Below are 19,021 nucleotides of genomic sequence, written 5' to 3'. Positions count from 1 at the left end.
ATCCTGGCTCATCGCAGGCTCATTGAAATGGAGCAGAGCCATAATTAATGCCATTAGTTGCAGCTGTGCATTTCTCTATACTTTGTTGTACAGCCTGGCCTGATCCTAACAGAGACGCAGCTCTCTAACTCCATCATGCTGAATGTGAAAGTCTACTTAGAGAGTAAAGAATGACAAAGACTGTGTTGCAACATTTTTCCACAAAAACCTGCTTTATTGTCAGTGAGCTTGAGAACAAGATAGCTTGATGGTCATTGCCAGTTTTTTTATTGTCTGTCATGAATCTGCTCACTTTATATGTTGTCTAGCTTGCTGACAGTTTTGCTACCGTCAAAGCGCTCTTGCTTCTTATTGGTCCGGAGATAATTCCATTCATATACCCTTTTCACAGCAGACATTTTGACATAGCAGAAAAAGCACAGGTGGAACTAATAAACTTAATGATGTTGCAGTCCAGCAATTACTGCAATGCAATGTGGCACTTTGTTACACCTGTGTTGGACAAATCAAAATATATCCAGTGAAAAGGGTATATTTAACTTTTCACTTTGCAGTTTATACTCCAGTCAGGTGTACAAAACAGGTGTCTCCATCTCAGGTTTCTATCATCATATTTATTCTGCTCTATTGATTGCTAGGATGTAATCTAAAGCATCACAACACAGGTGCTATCTCCAACAGTGGTATGGTGACATGAACCTCCTGCTGCCTTTTCTATGAGGTGTGTTTTTGATGCAACTTTTGAAAGCCAGCCAAGCAATCAGTATACTGAAACCACATGTCCACAGTGGACTAGAGTGAAACACATTCATAAGAGTGAACATGGCTGTCAAACAGACATTTTGTTTTTGTGTTGTGACATACTCATCTATAAATGGACTAGCATCCAAAAGGATATGAAGTTAGAGTTAAGTCCCCTTTCTTTCTTATTGAAAATGCATCAGTGGCACAAAAGCACTTCCCAAAGCAATTTAATGTAATGGCAACAGCTTGCTGGCCCCATTGGAGGGAAGTGAATCATCTTGTTAGCTCATCTTTCCCCAACCAGCCTCCTGTGGCTCAGAAGCAAAGCAAGGGGGGGCACTCAGCTGCCCCGCCAACAGAGCATCTGACACTGCAGCCGGCTGCCAGATTAATATCAGGCTCTGACTTTTGCACACGCACATACATACACTTTCTTTCTGTCACATTCCCTCTCTCACATATGCACACACACACACACACACACACACACACTCTTACACATGCACAACATACTTTCAGTAGACTGTCAGACACACCGCGCATACAATCACACACTGATGGACAAATACCCTCCAGCACACAAACAACCATCTCATACATAATTCATCAATGAACAGCATGCATGAATCATATGTATGCACAAACACCTGCAAAATCCTTATTAATCAATGATCTGTAATTGGCAGATTATCCTAGCACACGGTGTAAACAACATGAAGGAAACTTGTTTTGTTTGGCCAAGGGGTACAGACCAGCATGTTGAGGTTCAAACTGTGGCAAGAAAAGTAAGATTCAGGTTGCCTCTGTGTTTGGAGCTGGCTTTGGACGAACACCTGTTAGTCTGCCAGCACTTATTGTGATTACACAGTACACTCTGTACACTGTGTTTACTGTACACTCTGTAGAGATAGTGGACTATCTATTACAGTTCTGCACCCTGCCCTGTACCTTGTCACCTCTCCAAGTCTTACTCCTTTAATTTATTTGTTATCCACTCATTTCTTGTCATCTTATATATTATTATTAGGTATTGAGATGCGGTGTGAATCCAGAATCCAAACTCCTCAGTTGAACTACCCAGTCCCTGTATCTGACTGGATAAATCAAAGAAGTTTAAAATGTTATTCTAGGCCTTTTTTCTGCAAGATTCTCAATCTTAATTTTAAAAACAATACAAAAATAAATAAAGAAAACGCATGATGTTTAAACTGATGTGGAAAATATAAAGTGTGTCTCCATAGTTGGCTCCATAGTAGTGCTTATTAGAATTTCTGAGGATCAATAGGATAACATTGTAAGCGGGGAACCTATCTTTCATCCAGAAAATCCCAGGTGTAAGCCTTATGTTGACAGACATGTGTCTGCTGGAGCAAGACAGTGAATCTGTGCCAACTGGACATTTGATGTTGGGCTCAGGTGGTGCTGTGGAAAGGGGGACAGAGGGGAGAGACTGACAAAGGGTCTCTTTATACTGACACTCACTGAATAAGAACCGACAAGCTGATTGAACAACGCTACACACAAATACTATCATAACAGAGGTAATTGCACAATAACATTGATGGTGTTTTGGGAGCTAGAACGTTGTAATCATTTCAGTATGACCCTGGAGCGCAACAGAGTCTCTGTGTGAGATAATTTGTTTGATAACAAAGAGTAAGACAAGGGAGATCGATTAGGAATTATAATTGCCAATTTCCAGATTTGTAAGTGCCTTGTGTAAAGTGTGATGCTATTAACAAAAAGGGGCAATAGAATATGTACCCATCTCAAAGAATGATTAATCTCTAAACAGAAACCTCACATGTATATAATATTAACAAACACAGATAAGTAATATTACACAATACTTAAAAAACTAACTAACAACAGCCAAAAAAGATAAAAATTAACAGCTTTCTGATCTTTACATCCAAATGGAAAGTAAAATGTGAAACTATAACCTGCCAAACATTTGTATTAGCTTGGTGGGAATGCCATCTTGTGGTTACTCTCTTCTAGCCTGATGATCTTGGTTCTCTGTCTTGGTAATAATTTGGTGTCTGGCTTGTTGTGATATAAGACATTTGATGCAATACTACCAGTAAAATACAATAGCCTGCAATATTACAAGTTAACTAGCTCACTTGGTATTGTCTTGTGGATTTTTCAAGAGAAAACAGTATGAACAAAAGCCTTTTGCCAACAGCTCAAGACTGTCCTCTGATGGATTTACAATACAGGCGGCTCACTAAAAGATGAAGCCCTAACTTGTGTAAAGCATGTACATTGCTAAAACATCAGACACCAACTTGCATCTGTGTTGCATCTTGTGTTATATAGTGTATAACATGGGCCACTATGGTAAAAGACCCTCCATTTGGATTGTATGACTCTCTCAATATCTTACTTACATATCTTTTGTGTTGTTGCTAGTGTCTTTTTGATGTATTACAGTTACATTGTTACAGTAACTTCTATTGCTTCAATCTGGTCTAATTCAGGGCTAATAAATTATTATTAGGGACTGAGCCCAAATGGCAGAGGGCGAGGACCCTATTGTTTTTCGTGTGTTTGTTTGTTTCTTTCTTTCTTTCTTTCTTTCTTTCTTTCTCTCTTTCTTTCTTCATTATTACAGAACATCACACCTAAATTTGACCCCTTAAACATGCTCAAAAACTCACCAAATTTGGCATGCACATCAGGTCTGGTGAAAAATTTGATAGAATGTAAAAATTAACCCCTAAAGTGCCAAAATGTGCTCTCTAGCACCTATGGAACTAAAATGGCCGCCACGGCCCGTAGGAATGTTGTAGAGAGATCAAACCAAAACTCAATTATTTGTCTCATCAAGACCTACAAATCGTACGCTGACACCCCTGACCTAAATCCAACAGGAAGTCTGCAATTAGCCTTTCAAAATAAGACTTTGCCCCAATTTTGGCCCCTGAACAAACGCCATCTCCTCCGAGGGTGTTAATGGTATCGGCTTCAAACTTTAATAGGTGACTTATGACACTATGCTGAAAAAATGTTGTCAAAAACTTTGTAATAACTCGAACGGTTTGGATTTAATAAGCCCTGAAAGTTGCAGTGCCACATCACACCTTACAATGTAAACCAATGGGGAGCCAATCTATGGGCATGAACTTTGTGTCAAACAGAGGCTTCTGACGTCTAAACTATAAGTCTGACCACTTTCAAACCTGTATCAATGGATTCGCAACGAAATTTCCTACCAAAAATATGATTTTTAATGTAAGCTTTGGCCAAAGAAAAGACTTTAAAACTCACATTCTAATATCTCAAAACCAATAAAAGATAGAAAAAACATATAAATTCAAGATTTGTAGGTCAAAGTCTTGTGACTCATTTAAAGTTCAAATGAAGTTTGTATCTAAAACTATGTGGAAGCAGTAAATGTTCAAAAAGGAGTGGGTTTGCACACACTCTCCATTCAAATATATGAGTATTTTTCTGTGTCCAGCTGCAGTTTTATTGTCTCTACATACCTGACAGTACACGTCAATCAAACTTTGACCAGGTCATGTGGGTTAAAAGTCTTTCCTTTTCTAAAAATAGACTTGATGAAAATTAGGAAAATAATTTGTTTTACACACAAACTCATCAAGAGTTTTCAATTTACTAATTGAAATTCAAGTGAATGAGCCCAAAACTTGCATAATTTTGATGACACAGGTGTGAGCAAGACAGACATGTCTCTCCCTGCAGAAAATTCTCATCCTGTCAATCAAACTTTCAAAATAAAAGCACACCACACTTGTGAGAAATATTAAGAAAGTATTATTATTATTATTATTATTGTTGTTGTTGTTGTTGTTATTATTATTATTATTATTATTATTATTATTATTATTATTATTATTATTATTATTATTATTATTATTATTATTATTAATGCCATTCAGTGCCTTTGGTATATTACAGTGTTACATTATTACAATAACTCATATCTCTTCAAGCTGGTCAAATTCAGGGCTTGTGAATAATAATATTATTATCATTAAAGATAATGATGAAGAAGAAGAGAGCATTTTATAATATTGTCATATATGTCACTGTTCCTTCCTGCTGTGTGAGAACTACGTGGATGTATTAAGTACAAACTTTATCTGGTAAGTTTCTGCATCCTCAGCACTCCTTGAAGAAGAGCACCGGAAGAAGAGCAACCGCGAGAGGTGAGGACGGAGCACAGTGGTGGGGTGAAACTCAATGCTTCTTTATATACCATGAAAAAGACAGTGTCGGATAAATGTGAGACTTGTAACTGTAAGGAAATTGTTAAACGTGTGTTAATAGGTTATAGGGAGCTAACATTAAGTGTAGAAGGAGAAAGAGTGGAGGGCAGGCTTTTAATATTGGAAGGGAGTGGTGCATCAAAGGTCTGTTAGAGACAGGAGACAAACAATTACAGGTTCAAATGGCCTTATTTAAATATTTAAATGAAACAGGTTTAATAACCGCAATATAATGTCAACTTTTTTCGTTTGTTAGTTTTTGTTGTTTAAAGTCATGGTGTTACACACTCCGATACAGTAGGTGGCGGCATGCACTTTTAACGTTGGTTTGCAGTCCGCCAGTAAAATCAAAGAAGAAGAAGAAGTGGTGGGGAGAAGGTTTGTTGTTTATGATGTCAATACGATAGCAGAGCCTCGTAATACATTAATCTTTACCTGAATCCGAGCAGCGAATAAACAAGCCGATCCTGTTATGTAATGTCATGGTGCTCATCAAACGTTAAACGTGTTTGTTAGCTTGTTGAAAGGCTAGCTAGCTATTAGCTAACTCAGCTAGCGTCATCCACTAAAGTTAACTTAGCTGTTGTCAAAGAAGATGCTCCTTGCAAGTTAGATGACGTTACTGTCAGTGGTAACTACTGAGAGGTTTATTCGTGTCATGGTTAAAGATGATGTTAGCTTATGATTTCTGATAACTGTAAGGAACTGAACTGAATTAAATCAATTTATTAACTCGCCTTATACACCACTTGCTAGCTGCATCTACCAGTTATTCTTTGAGAGCAGCTTGCGACTCCTGGTAAACGCCAGAAGGCCTGTGTTTTTGCTGTATGGGCTGGTTTTTGTTCGCCAGTGTTCGTGTTGTTCAAATCGGGATGCTTTTTTTTTTTAAAGTCGCCTTTCCTACGTAAAACAAGCCAGCCCCTGCCAGACTGTATCAGCTTTCACTCTCACATTGCTTTATCTCCCTTTCAGAGTAAATAAGGTCAAAGGCTTAAAGCAGCTGAATTAATTGGCAGACGGCATCTTTCCTTTGACCACCACCACCACCACCATCATCATCGTCATCTCAGGGACAACAGCTACAGTGAATAGGAGCTCCCCTTTATCCTGATTAGACCTCTGCTGGCTCTTAGGTAAGGGTTAAAAGATGTTGTAATTACACTGCTTATCTGTCTGTTATTGCTTATTAGTGCTTATTTATCTTAACGCTCAAATGGATTTTTGAGAGGGTTGATATGTTGGCTGTGGTTGAGTGATTATGTGGACAAAGTAAATACAACATTTGTTTCACTATTATAGACCAGATGACTGTAACAGACAATTGACTGTGATTGTGCTTGGTGGCCTTCTTCCTGTAAATAATGTTTAGTATACAGCATATGTTGTTTGTTGTTTGTTATTGTTGTATTGTGGTGACTGCAGCCTGACATTGGTCCCTTGTTTATTCTGGAAAGCAGTTACGCAATGCTGGCTCAAGTGACAACTTTCGACAGCACCTGCCAAAATCATAGTCATGACACATCGTTTAGTTATGATTGAATGTGCTTGGTCAAGACTGTAGCAGTATACATGATAATGAGATATAACTTTGGTAATTCAGAGACTTATATGTGCAATATGATGTTTTAGAAAACTTTAATACAACTGCTGCCATGTGTGAAGTTGAGAATGTCAAAATAATGCAATTTTGATGTCTTTCACTAATGTTAGGGCAGACAGGAAGACACCACTAATGTCGGAAGAAAAGATGAATGGAACGGGGGCTGTATATGAGGAGAAAGAGGACACCCTCAGGTAAATCTCCTTCCAGTATTGTAATATCATTATCTTAAAATAGTTACAATTACAATTCTGACATTGTAATTCTTTCAATCACACAATATACCTACCATTTTCCCCCCCCAGTCCTGATGATCTGTCTGAGATGCTCGCAGCAGGGACCAAGGATGTTCATGAAAAAGCTGAGAACACCCAGTTTGTGAAGGATTTCCTCAGGGGACGCATCCGCAAAGAGCTCTTCAAGGTCAGTCAGAAGAGAAGCAGGGAGGATTTTTTACAATTTAGGTTGTAAAATTCTCTGCAAACCAGACAAGTTGTATACAATGTAATAAGCATCTAGGTTAAAAAAGAGGCAAAGAAAAAAAAGGAGACAAGTAGAATGACTCGACAACTTTTCTTTCTTGCTTCCCCAGCTTGGTGCCGTAGCACTCTACTATACTTACACAGCCATGGAGGAGGAGATCGAAAGGAACAAGGACCATCCCCATTTCGCCCCGCTTTATTTTCCTGCAGAGTTGCACCGCCACGAGGCTCTGGCCCGTGACCTTGAGTACTTTTACGGCCCTGACTGGCAGAGCCAGGTCAGCTGCTCCCAGGCCGCCCAACGCTATGTGGACCGTATCCACCAAGTAGGGCAGGAGGACCCAGTGCTGCTAGTGGCCCACGCCTACACCCGCTACATGGGGGACCTATCTGGGGGCCAGGTGCTGAAGAAAGTGGCGCAGAGAGCCTTGAAGCTTCCTCCCACAGGAGAGGGGTTGGAATTCTATCAGTTTGATGCCATCCACAGTGCCAAAGCATTCAAGCAGCTGTACCGCAGTCGGATGAACGAGCTGGAGCTGGACATGGAAACAAAGAAGAGGCTGGTGGACGAGGCTGTCAAGGCCTTCCAGTTCAACATGGAGGTAAGAGGCAAGGGAGTAGGAGAAAATGAAAGCTATGTTTGGAAACACTAGTGGGGGGATCTGCTCCCTGGTTGTGATAATGAGACAGGTGATGTGCTACTTATGCCAGCTTTGATCAAGTAATCAAGTGATGTGTATTTTTAGCTATGCTACCTGCATGGCTTTAGAAATGGCAATGTCGGTCTGTTGGTTAGTCAGTCTACCACTATGGTCCAGACTGAAATATCTCAATACAACTTTGGATGTTGGACAACCATGAAATTTAGTATAGATAAGCAGTGTGGCTATGAGGACAAGTCCTAATGACTTTCATGATTTCTTAAGTGTCACCATGAGGACAAAGTTTTCACTTCATCCTGTGAAATATCTCAAGATCATCTTGATGAATTGGCACAAAATGTTGTATAGATATTCATGGTTCCTAGTAGACGATTTATCTTAAGGACTTTGGTAATCTTGACTTTTCTTCTAGCACCACCGTGAGGTTCACATTTGTATTTTTGAGTAAATGTCTCAACAACTATTGAATGCACTGGCATGAAATTTTTTATGGACATTCATTGTTCCTCACAGGATGAATTGTGATAACTTGAGTGGTCTCTTGACTTTTCATCTGGTGCCATCATCAAATGATCCAAATTTTAATTTGTCCAATACTTTGGTTTATGAACAAATATCTGTAAAACTAATCACATTACAATCAGCGTCAGCTGCACTTTGTGTTTGGTGCTAATGATCAAATCTGACATACTAAACTAAGATGGTGAACATGATAAACATCATATGTGCTTTGCATCAGCATGTTAGCATTGTCATTGTGAGTATGTTAATTTGCTGATGTTAGCATTTTGCTCAAAGCACTGTGCCTAAGTCCAACCTCACAGATGGCATGACTGTAGATTCTTGTCTTGTTTATTGAGACCTCGGAGTGAACGTTGTCCTTTAAGTCACAGATAATTTCACACTGACTGTTTTAAGTAACCTTAAATATACTGGATTGAAGATGAGGCAGCCCTGGTTTTCCCGAATTACTAGTTTTGGGTCCTCAACCACAAATGATACAGACACTCAATAAATTAACTAAAATAGCATTTTTAATCCTTGTATAAGGGTACCACTATCATGGAAGGATGATTATATTATGACTAGATGTTATACATGTTGTAATCCACATTTCTCTATGCTCAAATGCAAGGAACATGGAGTTTCCCTTTGTGTTGCTGCATACTTTGCATATTCTGTAGCGTATCCAGCAAGCTTAATAATCCTTTTATGTTTGTGCTGGCAGGTTTTTGAGGAGCTGGAAGAGATTGGTAAAACCTTCCAGGAGGATGTTTTAGATGCCGGCATGCCTGTCCATGGAGAAATGGGTGGAGACATCAGCAAATGTCCCTACTATACCGCCAAAATGGGTATGCTTTTATCAGTAATTACCATATCAGTAAAATTATATTAAACCCATGATGAAGCTTTTATAAAGCTGTTGTGAGGGCCTTGATTAAGTTTGTTTTCTGCTTTGGTGCTAACTCTGTGTCTCAGCGGCCACCGGTGGAACAGCATACGCATGTCAGCTCGCCATGGCTGTGCTCCGACACCCAACAGGACAGGTGCTGTTTGCTACTTGGTTTGCTGCTTTGGCTGGATTGGCTGCATGGTATCTGATGTGATCCAGCCCCTCAGCCTGTCACTCTGCTGCTGTGAGAGAGCGGGAGGAGAAACACTGAAGGAAGGACAGTAAGGAGACTAGAAAATCCCCCAAAACTATAGACCATCTCATGGTTTCTGTAAAACATTGTAAACAGGTCCAGGTTTATTAAATGTTGCATGTTTGCTAAAACAAATATACCTGGATCTGTTTCTTATCAATGGAATTCCAATGAGATGATCTATAGGACCATTAGGACGTCACAACTCCATCCATCCATCCATTCATCCATCCATCCATTCATCGAGCTACACCTTGTTGCAGTCTCTCCTCCGGTCATTTCATTTTTCTACCTCCTTTGCATTATCCCTCCATCTTGTGTCCTTCCAGTGTGTTCGGTTGTATCTCAAGACCTTCTTTTAGCTGTTTTCTGATTTTGTCATGGAAGCACAGCATTCCAGTGAATAACTAATCTCTTGTGAAATTACATTTCCTCCCAAATTTTAATGTCACTCATTTATATAATTGGCTATACAGTGATACATTAGTTAATAATGATGAATGTATTATTTAAAGCCATTCATGTTTAGCTTAGTAAAAACTTGTTAAAACGTACTATGCATATGTTATGCATGATTAGAGTAGCACAGCAAGTGTTTTTTTTTTTCAGGGCATACTGCTGTGATTTTTAATGAGGTATTTTTGTTTTTGCATTACTAGATCTTAATTTGACCTGGGAGAGAAAGTAATTGACTAAACAATGCAACACTGAAACAACAGTTTATCTGTAAATGTCCCCATATACTGTATTTTTTTTTTTTTTTTACCTCTACACATTGATTGCAGTTCATAACATAATGTGAAAACACAGTGTGCTGCATTGCATTTACATTAAGTCCCTCATCACATTTCAAGACTCATATTTGGGCCTTACATGTTTCCGAGAGGTTTGTGCTTGCGGAACAGGTGATAGGATTCAAAAGCTCCCACCCCTCCACCCCCCACCCTCAAAAAATATAGCACACCTACACTTTGATGAGTGTATGATTAATAAACATGTTTCAAATGCTAGTGAATATACCAGGTATTTGAATCTCTGCTGATGCATGTTCAATAATAGTAGTTCTCTGTTTCTGGATTATGAGAACGGGCGTATTGTATAAAAAAAAAAAAAACCTGCCTGTTTTTGATTTAATTGCACAGTTTAACTTTCCGAGATGAACGAGTCATTGATGAATCAGTTCTACCTGCTACAGGAGCCTGTTTTAGGACAAAAGTGTTAACAAAGGTCATTGCAGCTGTCTTTTTTTTGTAATAATGTTTTGTCTACATTCTTGAAATAGATACCAAGTCTATCTACATGAAGGCTAAATGTGTTGTGGTTTATCATGAACCACATCACGTAAGATACCGATCCGTAGGTCCCTCAGCAGCTCCGCCCCTGTTAAGTATCCATTTGTAATACATTTGTGATACACTTGTGCATCATCATTAAAACTGTTCATATATTGTTCATACTGTATGTTTTGGTCACGGTAATTTTTTCAACATAGATAAAGGGGAATATTTTGTGCAGCGTGTATTGCAGTGTAATTGCACTGATGTGTGACTGAAGATTAATATTTATCCTGACACATTACTGACATTTTCTTAACTTTGCTTTATCTTTCCAAGCTGTTTGTTGTTGTTTTTTTTTCCACTGCTTGGAATTATTGGACACACAGAACCAAAGGAAACCTGCTGATAATATTTCAAGCAGGTTTCTGTGCTGTGTGTATTTGTACAACACATTCACACATATATGGATGTGCAGTATTCCTTCAGGATAACAGCTGTAGTGCAGCTGTTTTGATCACAGACGTGGAGATCTAAGTGATGCTGTGTTTTGTATTTGAGAGTCTCAGGTTCATGATACAGACAGATGGCAATACAATGCATTGCATAAAAAAAGGACTAATACAGGGAGTGCCTAATATACTCCTGTAGTTCACTGTACATGTTTTATTTCATTTTCATGATGCCAGTCTGATGTGTCAAAACGCTTCAGTATTTTTTGGACGTATATTGAAGGGACGCTTACTTGAATCTCAGGAGTTCAGGTAGTTTTAGCCATTAATTAAACGGTAGATTAAAATGAGTGGAATGCTTGTCTAATTCATGTTGATTTTGAATTATCTTGCATTTTCATTAACTCTGCTCTTGATCCCTTTGTGTATCTAACTGGACAAAGCTTTATTAGTCAAAGGCTAGGATACTCTGATTGTATTAGTGAAAATCCAGGAGTATGCTGTGCTGTCTGTAATGAAATAACTTCTGCTTTCCTGTTTATGCTGAAATAAAGTTGATTCATTTGGACTGGTGTTTTTAATCACAGCAGATAATTAAATGACTTTTTGACATGTACTTAATTAGCTTTTTGCCAGACCCTTCTTTGAAGATGATGGATTCAACAAAAAGATTAATTACTAATCAGTAATATCTATTTGGTTGATGGCTGTGTCTGTAGATATTCCATAGAAATATTCACAAATATCAATTTCTTATGCTACCCTTAATGTTTTCTTGCCTCCATGTGACTTGAAAAAAGGTAAATTAGTTTGTTAAGATCACATACTTAATTTTGGAGGATAGTTATTCTACTTGAGTAACATTATGGGCCATATTATATGGAACAAAATCTAATTTGAAGACAGTTTGTATGGAACATTGTTAGAATAATGTCCATAGAACACCACTTTGACAATAATGCTAATAGATAATGCTAACATTCCAAAGTAAAATGCAGGCTTTATACCGAGTTACCAGTTTATTAGGTACACCTGTACAATTCAATGTAATGTAAAACAATAGCTCTGGTTGTAGTGTCTTAAATTGCATTATATTTAGAGGTGTTCAGTCTCCCTTACACACTAACAAGAGCTAGTGAATATGCATAAACATTTTAATGTCTACACAGCATCACAGTATTCTGAAGAAAGTGTTATTTAGTCATTTCTAAGAAACAGACTTTATCCCCAGACCATAGTTTTATTATAGATGTACAATATTTCTCTTCTATGTGACACATTGTCTATGTACAAATGTAAAGAAGGAGCAGAACTCCGGTTGAATTCACTCTCTCATAATGCAAAGGGTTGAAGGACAGGACAGGACAGGGTCATCACATTTCAGGAAAGCTACACCTGAACTTGTCTACCCACTGCAGACACACCTCTACACTGTCCAGCACTTAAACTCTAAGGTAAACATGTAGTCAGGTAATGTTCAAGTGATTTGGACTGACAGCGTTAAGAATTTTTAGAGAACATCGAGCATACAGAACAAACGGATTGAAAACAGGAGGTTTGTTTAACCCCAAATAAAACTTTCTGACTATAACTGTAGTCTTTGTCAGTATAATAGTTTATTTCTGTTCATGTGGATTCTGTTATCACTATTATGTTTTTCTTGCGGTAATCGACAGAAAACCAACATGCACAGACTGCTATGATAAACGACCAGTCTTTGTTGCTAAAATGGCAATAACGGACATTTGACAGGGAGGTGTTTGGAGCACTGGAACATCCTCTTGTGTGCGGATTCACTTTGGCAGAGGAACAGAGCAGGTAATCCTCTGCCTTATTCACTGCAGTGGTTAGGTAGGTCTATGCTGATCCGTCAAGAACAACTGTGGGCCTCATCCAACACCCCGATACTCCTTGTTCCTCTGTCCTTTTCTCTAGAATGTGGCTGTCCTGGCTTTACGCTGTACCCTTTGCCATGTGATGAAGCATCTCAGTTCCAGGAAGACCTCTTACCTTCAAGGAGAAAAAGAAAAAAAAAATGTTTGCAGAATATGCCTTTTAGTCAATTGAACTGCAAGTGAAAAAAAAACAAAAACAGCCAACAGACATTTAGAATAAGCCAGACATGCTTGACATCCTTCTGAATACAGGGATGGCTTTAACGCAACAGCCACAAACCAGATAATAAAAGTTCTCCAAATAAATAAGTAAAGATACATCGATACTAATCCTACCTGGTTTGTGGCTGTCAGGAAGAACTAAACTATTTCTTTAATTTGGAGAAGAAGCCCCCCCCCCTCTTGTTTCAACTCTCCCACTTACCACTGTCGCCCCCACCTGGACAGAGATTAACACTGTCACTATCAGCCAGGTTTGTGACTAAATATGTCCTTCCCTAAAACCCCAACTTATCAAGGAAAACAGCAGGATATAAGAGAAAAAGTAAAGACTCTTACCTGTGGTGGTGGCAGTGACACCGTTAACCGTCCCCTCCACTTCTGTCTCATCCTCAGCGTAGCTCATCAGTAGAGCTCTCTGTCTGTCTGTCAGCGTCCTGCACATGAGAACAACCTCTGTCATCTAAACAAAGTTGTTTACAGTCCTTGTGACTGGAAAATGTTCTTTTAAACCATTTCTTCTAGACTACAGTGAGTCATTGTATTCAATCACAAGGCCCTCTCATGTCTCCGGCTGATATAAATGCAGCATTTAAAATTTTTGCCGGAACAAAAAGATGAATGATACGATGAGGTGTGTGTGTTTGTCTGTGGAGTCTTACTTGGGTACTTTTATTTTAAGATGGACATAGTGGTCACCGAAGCCATAGCCACTGACGCGAGCGATTCCCTTCCCTGCCAGACGGATCCTCTGGTCGGTCTGGATGCCTGCAGCGATCTGAAGGTTGAGAAAGCACACCAATCAATATAAAAACTATCAAGCTTTCTGTTCATGTTCTGTATATGCTGTATTTAGAGAAACCCAAGAATGTACCCATCTACTTACTGATAAATTGAGTGTTTCATAAAGGCCCTGTACTCTGGCCGTGCCACCCAGGATGGCTTGTGCCACAGAGACGTAAAGGTCAGAGTGGATGTCTGCACCGTCCCTCCTAAACACTGGACTTTTTTGGACCTGGACACCAAACCAGAGCACATCACAATCAATCACAAATAGTTTCAAATCTTTAACGTTTCCAAGAAATCACCAGTGTAACGCAGGTTGTCTGAGCTGTGTTAATTTAAAGTCCGAGAGCTCAGACAGCTCAATGCTTCTTACTTGCCCACACACCTGCATTATACACAACAATCTCCTTACGGAAGATCTAATGGCAACCTGCACTTCCAGGGAAGCACTTTTATCTCTGTTGGAATGAATAACAAATACTACCAGTTGATTTAGATACTCACCCTAAATGTGATGAAGATCTCCTTCTTCCCAACTGGCATTCTGACTGTCTGGCCATCCTCCACTCCTGAAAGCAAAAACAAACCACTTAAAGTGTGACGATATCTTCCTTTGCTTACTTAACACTCCCTCCAAAATCTATCTTTTAAGTATGAAACATTCCTTTGTGGGCTTAAAAAAGTAGACAGAGGCTGTGGTCAGCTTCGCTTCATGCTCAAAGGATAGACTATAAACTTTAAGGATAACACCAAGTGTACTTTCACTTTCCCTATGAGCATTACGATCTGTGAAGAGCCAAAACCCGCCAATAAACTACCCTCAAGGCTCAAACTATTTAATCTTTCTCTGGCATGTTTATCATTGTGTGTTTAGGGGGGGACTACTTTCACAATTTCCTGTTAAAATGCACAATTATTTGTCTTTATAAAGTCATGCTAGAAAAAATACAACAGATATTTCATCTAAATGATTATGTATAATAGCGCAGATTAATCTATAAGCTGAATTATATCCATCTTGAAAAACAATGGAAGCCTTCAACATCCAGAACATCAGGCAAATTTGCAACTGAACAGGCAGTGGTTGCTTCTGATGGTGGCTGATACACTGCTGAGTGTTTTTCGTGACCATTAATGGTGATGGTAAAAAAAAACACCCTTCATGTAAAAAGTTCTGAATGGAACAGTTGAGTGTGACTGACCTGCAGGCACGGGAACCATCACGGTCCTCCTCTGCTTGGTCTGTCCCGTCCCACGGCAGGAGTTACAGGGGTTGGAAATGATTGTGCCTTTGCCCCCGCAGCGACGACATGTGGAACGCATCACAAATGGACCCGTGTTTACTGTCTCCTACAAGGAAGAAAACACAACTGTTAGGTAAAACCACACAAACGCATATACATTTAGGGCATTTTAGGAAGAAAGGCAGCGTATGTCAGAGGTATTACCATGCCGGAGCCGTTGCAGGAATGGCAGTGCTGGACCTTGGTGCCTGGCTCGTGGCCCTTACCATCACAGCGCTGGCAGGCTGCGTCCATGTTAATGGAAATCTCTTTGTTGACTCCCTTTGCTGCCTGAGTGAATGTCAACTCCATGATGTACTGTGCCCAAAAAACAAAAAGAGCCAAAGATTAATAAATTATTTTTCTTCATCATTCACTCACAGAAATGACTAAATAAGCACCAGATAAGCTTTCAAATGCAAAACTGACACTACTCACGATGAAAGCCACTCACTGGTCTTACTTCCACTCTCTTATGTCCCAGCATACACAACTAACCTCCTGTGGCTGATCAAAGATGGCGTTGAAGTCCCCAAAGCCACGGCCTCCTGAGAATTCCCCGAAGATCTTGCGGAAAAGCTCCTCTGGGTCCACACTGCTGGCCTGTCCAGTCCAGTACTGCTGCCTTCCACCCGCCTGACCAGCATCAAAGCCTGTTGAGCCATATGTATCATACTGCTTCCTCTTTCCTTCATCACTCAGGACCTGGGAGAAACACACAGCGACATAAGAGGTTCGCGTAGGATTCTACTGGGATTGTTTAAACTGGAAGAGATGGCAGCGAATGTGTCAACAGCCTGAATAAAAACAAAGACCAAAACCTCATAAGCTTCAGCCAGCTGAGCAAATTTCTCCTTTGCTTGTGGGTCATCTTTGTTGGTGTCAGGGTGGTACTTTTTGGCCATCTGAGGAACAACAAACACAAAGTCACTCACTGTGGTAATTAGTCAGCTGAGGACCAATACAAGCTGTGAGTGAGCGTCGGGCAGGAGCAGACCTGGTAGTAGGCTTTCTTGATCTCTTTCTGGGTTGCTGTGCGAGGTACCCCAAGGATCTGGTAGAAGTCCTGCTTACTGCTGACAGGGGCACTTGTGTGAAAGGACAGTGTGCTGATTACGTGGGGTGATTTGAAACCTGAGAGGTGACAAACAGGGTGAGTAAATACCATATAGAACAGTGGAGCTGTATTATAGCTGCATCAAGGTAATACTTGATAACTGACTGCAATGTTTTGTTCTTCTAACAGCTGAGTTGTTGCACGTCACATCTTTAATTAGTTATGGTTACTTAAGTTACTAAATTTACTTGCTAGCCGAGCATTTAGAATTAAGTAGCACATCTTTTAATACACAGGTAAGCAGACATCTAGTTAACCTAACAAGATCTTTAAGAAGATTCAAGAAATACGAACGCTATTAAAGCTGGAGATGATCTACTGTGAACAATATGCCAGTGGCTCTGCCAGTTAATAATAACAAAGGTTCTTGACAAAGCAAATTATGAATATCAGTCTTGGCAAGTTCCCCTTGGGATGTGTTTATGGTTTGACGTTGCAGAGATGACTGGTTGGGGTTCGGGTCTGTGGTTGGTATCAGGTTAATGTAAGGGAGGAAACTGATCTGCACTAATACGAGAATCTGACGGGCCACAAAATACAGTGGCATCATCCTCTTGCAAACTCAAATTGATGGCTATAAAACCAAGCCAGCTAAACTGACACATTTCAACAACTATGCTTATAAGGACATGCATGTGTGTTATTATCTTATCTTGAATGCATGTTTGAGCCGGTATGAACCAGGCTAAGTTAATGTAGTTGTCTTACCGTGTGTCACGAAAGTAAATCAGAAATTACAACTAATTTAGCCTACCCTAGCCTAGCCTAGCCTAGCATAGCCTAGCCTAGGCCGATACCATATGGTCAATACGCCACTCACCTGACAGCCCTCTCAATGTCAACGCTTTCCCTGCCCCCCCGCACTCCAGGCTCCCTCCCCGCCACGGTTTTCCCGCTCCCAGTGTAGAAACACTACGGACTCCTCCATGAGCAACGCAGGCAACAGCACCGGCGGCCCGGCGGTGTCCAGAGGACACGATGACAGTAATCCAGCGTGAGGAACAGCGAGCAGCCGAGGACGCCATCATTCCTTCCACTGGTTTCTGCCCCGGACACACTGCGCATGTCCGGGACTGAGTGGGCGTCAACAACAACAACAACACAAAGTTTGATTCAAGATGATATCCTGTCAGGAAAAACGAGTTAGTCACAAACGGCCTGAGGAAAGCACACACAGGACTCACTTTCACAGAAGAGGCAAGCAGCCAACTGGACTGAACAGTTAATCGTGTACAACTTGACTTAATAGTTGCAGTGGGCAACGAAATGACTTAATAGAAGCACTAAAGAAAGCAAAACTTGATATAACCTTAGGGAATCTGTTGGAATGAGCCTCGTGGAAAGTGATTAGTTTTTTGATTAGATACTTAAAAGAAACCGGTATAGTAAAGCGAATTTAGTTCTTTTAAATTTAGTTTGTTTTTATATAAATATAAATCTTTATATACAGTCGCTGTTCCACACTCCAGTCCAGTAGGTGGCGGCAATAATGCACCCACAAACTGGTTGCCAACCGCCAATAAACTCGAAAGAAGAAGATTAAAAACTAGTTGCAAAAGTTTGTCTTTTAAATCTTGCTGTTGGTTTTTATGGTGTTTACGCGAGTGGATACTGTAGATATCAGTTAGGACTGATTAAAAGTATTAAAACACCGAGTTCATTGTGAAAATGACAGCAAAATATTTTAAGACCCAGGGTAGCATGTGACAGGGCAGGGTATTCTCTTGTGTTTTAAAACGAAAACTCCGCCCAACCGGACAGCCCGGTGGAGCAAACCGAGCGAACATCGCCGCCGCGCGGCCAGCCTGAGCTGTCAGCTGAAGCAGGAGCCGAGTACCAACCAGCTCGACAGAGACACCCGGAAGGCACGAAAGTCAATTTCAGAGAGCAGCATGAATCGCTTTAAGACCTCGAAATTCAAAAACACCTCTCCGAAAATTGCCAAGAAAGATGTGAGTAACTCACGAGCGTCTGAGTGTTGCCAGTAGCTAACATTAGCATTGATTATTAGCTGAGCTTCTTTAAGTGGTGTTTTGGGGAACGCCTGCCTGCAGGGGATGTTGAACTTCCTGCATCTGGAGGGCTGCATAGTATAAACGAAAATCTGAATCCACACACTGATTCACACAAACTACATGCTTCTACGAAGTACGAGCCATGTGGTTGCACAAAGCTGCTAGCCTACATCTGGTGTTGCAGTGACGTCCATCATAGTGTTATTATAGTAACGTTATAGCTGAACTATCCGAGTTTCCTCACTGTTTTTCAATAATAATAACGTGGTATTGTACAATTTTGATTGTTATGGTTTCCAAATGTGTACAGATTTGTTATGTCAGCCAAGTGGAAAGATACAGTACAAATTTGACTGGCAAATCCGATGACTGATATCTGATATATTACGATGTGCAGTATCTCCCCCAGTGAGAAGTGTCCTGCAGGCTGCATGAGGCGACATGTCTGGATGGGACTGCGCTGTCTTGCATACATATCTGCCATTTTTGTCATCCCCTGGACCCATTTGTTTCAAGCTGCAACGCCAGCAGCTCTCCTTGCTGAGGTGCATTATGTAATCCCCTGCCTTGTTTTTACTGAGGCAGTAAAATGCTTGGTATGTGCA

At 40.2% G+C, this 19,021-nt stretch overlaps 3 protein-coding genes across 8 annotated transcripts in view; 2 read left to right on the top strand and 1 right to left on the bottom strand.

Moving 5' to 3' along the window:
* The first annotated feature begins 4,900 nt into the window (after window positions 1-4,900).
* Window positions 4,901-11,669, top strand: hmox2b (heme oxygenase 2b). 5 transcript variants are annotated; one of them, XM_044330657.1, is made up of 7 exons: window positions 4,901-4,922; window positions 5,958-6,118; window positions 6,696-6,779; window positions 6,891-7,008; window positions 7,178-7,669; window positions 8,958-9,081; window positions 9,209-11,669. In XM_044330657.1, the coding sequence occupies exons 3-7, from the start codon at window positions 6,718-6,720 to the stop codon at window positions 9,334-9,336; spliced, it is 924 nt and encodes a 307-aa protein (XP_044186592.1). In that variant the 5' UTR covers window positions 4,901-4,922; window positions 5,958-6,118; window positions 6,696-6,717; the 3' UTR covers window positions 9,337-11,669. The 5 variants fall into 5 exon arrangements, with proteins under 5 accessions (XP_044186592.1, XP_044186589.1, XP_044186591.1 ...); XM_044330654.1 differs by lacking the exon at window positions 4,901-4,922 and adding an exon at window positions 5,275-5,360; XM_044330656.1 differs by lacking the exon at window positions 4,901-4,922 and adding an exon at window positions 5,397-5,456.
* Window positions 11,670-12,697: 1,028 nt separating this feature from the next.
* On the bottom strand, window positions 12,698-17,468 carry dnaja3a (DnaJ heat shock protein family (Hsp40) member A3a). Its single transcript, XM_044330653.1, has 11 exons — window positions 17,222-17,468; window positions 16,282-16,418; window positions 16,106-16,189; window positions 15,783-15,989; window positions 15,450-15,602; window positions 15,204-15,351; window positions 14,506-14,570; window positions 14,102-14,230; window positions 13,878-13,993; window positions 13,555-13,652; window positions 12,698-13,111 (listed from the first exon to the last, which is right to left on the bottom strand). The coding sequence occupies exons 1-11, from the start codon at window positions 17,427-17,429 to the stop codon at window positions 13,089-13,091; spliced, it is 1,368 nt and encodes a 455-aa protein (XP_044186588.1). The 5' UTR covers window positions 17,430-17,468; the 3' UTR covers window positions 12,698-13,088.
* Window positions 17,469-17,921: 453 nt separating this feature from the next.
* The window catches only part of LOC122966427 (mitochondrial import inner membrane translocase subunit tim16-like), a 115,893-nt gene continuing 114,793 nt past the window's right edge, over window positions 17,922-19,021 (top strand). Inside the window, exon 1 of one of the 2 annotated variants that reach the window (XM_044330639.1) lies at window positions 17,922-18,353. In XM_044330639.1, the coding sequence (XP_044186574.1) occupies window positions 18,294-18,353 (60 nt within the window). In that variant the 5' untranslated portion in view covers window positions 17,922-18,293. The remainder of the gene's footprint in view (window positions 18,354-19,021) is intronic. The other variant, XM_044330641.1, reaches the window with a different exon arrangement.

Source organism: Thunnus albacares, chromosome 17, assembly GCF_914725855.1.
Source record: "Thunnus albacares chromosome 17, fThuAlb1.1, whole genome shotgun sequence".
Lineage (NCBI taxonomy): Eukaryota > Metazoa > Chordata > Actinopteri > Scombriformes > Scombridae > Thunnus > Thunnus albacares.
This window is presented reverse-complemented; position numbering and strand designations above follow the sequence as displayed.

Excerpts from the sequence above, each read along its gene's own strand:
- dnaja3a (XM_044330653.1), bottom strand. The coding sequence starts at position 17,429 with ATGATGGCGTCCTCGGCTGCTCGCTGTTCCTCACGCTGGATTACTGTC. Across the intron at positions 15,990-16,105 it reads AGCTGGCTGAAGCTTATGAG|GTCCTGAGTGATGAAGGAAA; the intron begins GTTTTGGTCTTT and ends TGTTTCTCCCAG. Across the intron at positions 13,653-13,877 it reads CTTAAAATAAAAGTACCCAA|GACGCTGACAGACAGACAGA; the intron begins GTAAGACTCCAC and ends TCTCATGTGCAG.
- hmox2b (XM_044330657.1), top strand. The coding sequence starts at position 6,718 with ATGTCGGAAGAAAAGATGAATGGAACGGGGGCTGTATATGAGGAGAAA. Across the intron at positions 7,670-8,957 it reads CCTTCCAGTTCAACATGGAG|GTTTTTGAGGAGCTGGAAGA; the intron begins GTAAGAGGCAAG and ends TTGTGCTGGCAG. Across the intron at positions 9,082-9,208 it reads CTACTATACCGCCAAAATGG|CGGCCACCGGTGGAACAGCA; the intron begins GTATGCTTTTAT and ends TCTGTGTCTCAG.